At 51.1% G+C, this 5499-nt stretch overlaps 1 protein-coding gene across 6 annotated transcripts in view; it reads right to left on the bottom strand.

Moving 5' to 3' along the window:
- The window catches only part of NCALD (neurocalcin delta), a 460437-nt gene continuing 454938 nt past the window's right edge, over positions 1–5499 (bottom strand). For all 6 annotated transcript variants that reach the window (XM_010863502.1, XM_010863506.1, XM_010863503.1 and 3 more), the window contains 2 exons: positions 3333–3438; positions 1–726 (listed from right to left, as the gene is read on the bottom strand). In XM_010863502.1, coding sequence (XP_010861804.1) covers positions 629–726; positions 3333–3438 — 204 coding nt within the window. In that variant the 3' untranslated portion in view covers positions 1–628. The remainder of the gene's footprint in view (positions 727–3332; positions 3439–5499) is intronic.

Here is a 5499-nt window from a genome sequence, read left to right as displayed (position 1 = left end):
GAAACTCAGCTCAACTAGTGTAAACCTGGCAAGAAATAGCTGAGCCATCTTTTTCTTCTTCTCTATGAATTTACCTTGAAATGTTCACAGCTTAGAAACTACAGCCTATTTGGGAAGAGGGTGGGGTGGGCCTCTGGGGGGATCCCCCAGGTCCCTTTAAGAGTCTGGCCCCAGAGGATTCCTGGTCCCTGGGGAATCCAGCAAGTGGTGCCACCACCCCTAGGGCATATGTGACTCCAGACCCAGGTGGCGAGTTTTGTTTTTCCAACAGGCCCCTCAAGTTTGCAACAGAATCACTGGACTGTATTGTTTTCCCTTCCCTCGCCTCCCCGAGTCTTCAGTTTTAGAACACAGACTTCCGAATCAAAGGAAAAATAATAACAATAATGATGAAAAATCGTCAGAACAACAAACACCACAGTCTGTGCACGACAGCGCTGTCCATGCTTCCACAAGCGCGGGGGGTCTAGACATTCCCACGAAGCATCCACGACAGAGAAGCTGAAGGCGGCACGGAAGGAGGCGCATCCGACCACAGGGGGAACAGCATCACTGTCAATATTGTTTGGCCAAAAAAAAAAAAAATCCAAAGGGAACACAGGCAGCTCTACAGTTGGTGGCGCCGGGCTCAGAACTGGCCGGCGCTGCTGGGGTCACACTGCAGGAGGCGCACAATGGACGGGTCGCTCTTGGCCCCTCGGATGAACTCTTCCAGGGAGAGTTTTCCTGAAAAATAAGAGGACCGGTAAGTGTTGGCGGACGGCAGCCGGAAGAACCGGGTCTTCTCGATGCATCTCTGGGGTGGCTGCGGCAGCACACCCTTTCCCGGGGTCTAACACCAGCCGTGAGCCCCACCTTCTGTCTTTCTGAGCTGAGACGCACCCCATCCCCGCTCCGGGGGCAGTGGGTCGTTCGGCATCGCACAGCCCAGCATGCGGCTTACTGAGAGCTCACGGTGTGCCCGGCCCTGGCTCTGGAAGGGTTGGGGTGGGTGGGTGCTGGGTGTCCCCCACGTGGTCCCTGCCCTCGTGGCCCTTCCACCTAAGGCCACCGGAGGGACTCAGTGTCCACGGAAGAGATGGCGCTTGTGCCTTTCAGAGAGTGAGCTGGGTTCCTGCTGCACATCCCACGGGGTATTCCTGGGCCCCTTGGGGCTCCTTCGGGTCACCTGGGTACCTAGCTTGGCCTGTGAGCAGAGGGGTCTGAAGAGACACGTGGGGTGAGGGCCACTTCTTTTGGACAAGGTGGGCTGCCCTTCCCACCTGGGGTGAGGGAATCCAAAACAGAGAGAGGACTCCTCAGTCTGTAGTCTTTCCTCCTACCCCGATGGACTGCGGGAGGGAGACTGGCTGGTTGAGATTCCACTCCTATTCCAGGTCCTTTTCCTTTCTAGCTAGGCTAGAGTATGTGTTAAGTTCCCTTCCAGAAGTTTCCTCATGCTGTCAGTGGGGAGGCAAAGCTTCTCCCCGATTTCTGGGGGTGAGGGGTGGGGGCGGAGCGAACCCTACATTCAGCGAAGAAGTCTTGCTTCCTCCAGTAACCTGCTGTGCTTCCGAATTGGCTTTGGAGCTAACTTGCTGAGGGCCCAGACTTTTCAAGTGTTAGATGCAAAGAGGAGGCATGTAACCGCAGGAGACTCTAGATGAGGCCTCTGCTCCAGGCTCCAGCCTTTGGATCTAGAAGCCCAGAGTAGAAGCACCAAGTCTCCCAATTGGGTGGAATCTGATCCCCTACAGACTTAAACCCCTCCCTGTATGGCTCTAACTTCCCCTTCCCATCTATTTCTTAATCAAGGCTTTCCATTAGGAAAACACAGGGCTTTTAGCAACAAGATGCATTTGAGTAATGCAGACCCTGTCAGGGCTCTGTGAGCCCACTGTGGCCAAGTCCCCCAGCAGAAGCTCTCATTTCCGGCAGGGAGGGTTTGATCCCGCCCGTCTGGATCTTCTCCCACCCTTCACCCCTATTCTAAAGAGGAGGCCGGGTTACAGGCAGGACACAAGCCCCCCTGTGCTCCCCTGGAACATCAGGAAAATGTGCAGTTTAATGTCAGGGCCTTTACTATCCTATTAAAAGAATCCTGTTTGGTCTTTGCAAGACGAACTATTCGCTGTGAATCAAGGCACACAAAGAAACAGGATGTAATGGCACCTTTGTGAAGGAACAGGCAAACAAACAGATGAGCTTGTACCCTGCAAACCCAGATTCTCAGGCCGCTGGTGCCCCAGAGGGCACAGGTATAGAAACTGAGGCTTGCTCTGACACAAAGCCTTCATCAAGGCTTTGTGAGTAACTTTGCTCATATATTTGACAAGAATTGCTGGGATGCCCAGCAGAATAGGCAAGCCGGAAATAACAGCAAGAGCTCTAGATGACTCAGGGCTTTTTATGGGCCAGGATCTGTGTCAAAACTTTAAACTCAGGTATTACATCTAACTAGGGTTGTCAGAGGGGCTTCCCTGGTGGTTCAGATGGTAAAGAATCTGCCTGCAGTGCAGGAGACCTGAGTTCAATCCCTGGGTCGGGAAGATCCCCTGGAGAAGGGAATGGCTACCCACTCCAGTATTCTTGCCTGGAGAAATCCATGGACAGAGGAGCCTGGCAGGCTACCATCCGTGAGGTTGCAATCAGTCAGACACAGCTAAGCAATTAACACACATACACACACACAGGGCTGCCAGATTTGGCAAATAAAATACTTGATGCCCAGTTAGCTTTCAATTTCAAATAAACAATAATTTTTTAGTATGTTCCAAATATTGCATAGGGCACACTTATACTAAAAAAATCATTTGTTATATATCCAAAAATCAAATTTAATTGCACCTCTTTATTCTATCTGGCAATCCAGCATCTAAAAGTCCGCTGTTTTTGAGTCTGAAATCCATCTTTCCTTTCATTTCAGTTTGCTTTGCACCCCCTTGCTGGGTTTGAATTGTGGGTGGCTCTCTTGGGGTGAAATCTGCTGGCCTAACCCCTCAAAAGCTGAGGGGCCCCACTTGGTTCTGGGAAACCCTACACTTCGGAGCATGTGCAGGAAACCCCCTGGGCAGGCTGGAAGGGAAGCTTCTAGGGTCTGAGTGGATACCAAGCCCCTCCCCACTTTCTGATTAGCTAGCCTGCAGGATCCAGCCTACTGCGAACCACTCAGGTCCTCCTCTGTCCTCCCATTGCAGGAAGCATGCAACAAGAGCCACTTTCACAAAGGACCCTGAGCCAGATCCTGTGGCCAATAAATTGTCCTTGAGTGGCATTTCCATGCCTGGGTGATCTAGACCCTCCAGCAGTCCCCACTCTGAGCAAAACCAAGCAAAGTAGCCGTGGCCTCCTACCATCTCGATTGGTGTCCATCTGGCGGAAGATCTTTTCTGTCCTCTTCTCTGGGGTCGACTCATCTTCAGGCATTTTCATTACGGAGGAAACCATCTTATAGATCGCCTGGGGACAAGAAGCAACATGGTGGGGAGACGGAAACACAGTTTGGTTTTGCACCCAATGGCCCTATTATTAAATCTCCCAAATGCAGGGGGGAAGGGAATGCCTTCCCTTCACACAGAGAGCAGGCTCTGTTCTTGCTTCTCGCTTGTTGTGGAAATCAGATGTGCAGTGGCTGTGAGAGCAGCCAGACCAGCAGAGCATGTCCAGTGGTAAGGACCTTCAGGAACGACAGCTGACCAGAAGATCCGCTAGACGCACCCTCTACTCCATGTCTCTAATCGTACTGTGCATATGAACCCCCTGGGAATCTTATGAGAAGGAGAAGCTGATTGAGTAGAGTGGGTTGGGAAATGGGAGTCATAAGATTCTACCTTTCTAACAGGGATCCCGTGTGATGCTGTTGCTAATTTTGGGGTTCCCACTCTCAGGCTGTAGACAACATTCCTCGGGCCAGACAGACAGGTCAGGGTCTACTCCCTGGGTCCCTGGAGGATGATGCTGCCAAGTCGCTTCAGTCGTGTCCGACTCTGTGCGACCCCATGGACTGCAGCCTACCAGGCTTCTCTGTCCGTGGGATTCGCCAGGCAAGAACACTGGAGTGGGTTGCCATTTCCTTCTCCACTGGAGGATGATAAACACTGTTTATAAGGGCCTGCCCTCCTCCAGACATTACCAATCCATCTCAGTGCCCTCTCCACTTGTGTGTGGCAATCGTCTTGCATTCCTTATCAGCACACTGTCAGTTATCCCCCAGGATGGGAACCATCTGCGACTTGAGTACTGCTGGATGAAATAAGTGCATAATGAAAGTAAAGAAGGCTGGATCTGAAAGAAGGCTGAGCCCCGAATAATTCATGCTTTGGAACTGTGGTGCTGGAGAAGACTCTTGAGAGTCCCTTGGACTGCAAGGAGATCAAAAGAGTCAATCCTAAAGGAGACCAACCCTGAATATTCAATGGACGATCTAATGCTGAAGCTGAAGAGTCAATACTTTGGCCACCTGTTGAGAAGAGCTGATTCATTGGAAAAGACCCTGAAGCTGGGAAAGATTGAAGGCAAGAGGAGAAAGGGATGACAGAAGATGAGATGGTTGGATGGCATCACTGACTCAATGGACATGAGTTTGTGCAAGCTCCAGGAGATAGTGAAGGACAGGGAAGCCTGGTGGGCTGCAGTTCATGGGGTTGTGAATAGCCAGATAAGAGTTCACTTAGCAACTGAACAAGTGTACAATCTCTGCTTGAGATAAACTGAGTATGTCTGAAATCTGATGATCAAAGAGTTTTGACTGAAACCCTGAAAACCTGAAGAGGTTTTGAGCAGTACTGAAACTATCTCCCCTACCACCTGTGGACACCACACCCCAACCCCAGATGCTCAGGGCCTGGAAGACCTCAGCTAAAAGATATTTGTATTTTGGAAGAATAATGTAAAGTCATTGTTTTTATCCCCAGACCATGGTTTTGCTACTCAGATTCAGTTTGGGAACTTTGGCCCTGGGAAGGAGTTTTAGAAAAAGTGGAATTTCCTGGGGGTGGGGGCGGGGTAGAAATCTGGAAAGTTCTGGAACTTGGGATGCAGAGGGAGGAGAAAAAGGAAGGCAGCTGAGGGGAAGTAGTCTCCAAAGGGGAAATGTGGAAACAAAAAGGATGGTAGAAAGAGATAAAGGCTTTACAGTCTTGTTCAGGTCAACCTGCCTCAAGTTCCTAAAATAGTCTGGAGAGATGGCGATAAATATTACAATCTCAGTTGCTAAAACAGGAATGAAAAGTGGACTCAGCCAGTATGCTGACTCTTGGGCTGATCCCACCCCACAAGGACCCCTTACGCCAGGCTCCCCTAGTCTGACTTGAACCCACCCAGAGCCCTTGCTGAACTGAAGAGCTGCCTCCACAGTGACTCCGGGAGGAAGGGCAAGCTGGGAGTCGTGGCTCTGCCTGGGGGTAAGCGAGCTGGGCCACAGACAGCTGTCCCAAGAAGTGCTCACTGAAGTGTGCTCCACAGGCAAGAGGCAAACCTCTCTCTGTCTTCCTCCTGGTCCCCTCCCGCTATCCCCTCCAG

The sequence above is a fragment of the Bison bison genome, unplaced genomic scaffold, assembly GCF_000754665.1.
Source record: "Bison bison bison isolate TAMUID 2011002044 unplaced genomic scaffold, Bison_UMD1.0 scf7180017864491, whole genome shotgun sequence".
NCBI classification, from domain to species: Eukaryota; Metazoa; Chordata; class Mammalia; order Artiodactyla; family Bovidae; genus Bison; species Bison bison.
The sequence above is the reverse complement of the archived record's forward strand: the minus strand, read 5'-3'. Positions and strand labels throughout refer to the sequence as shown.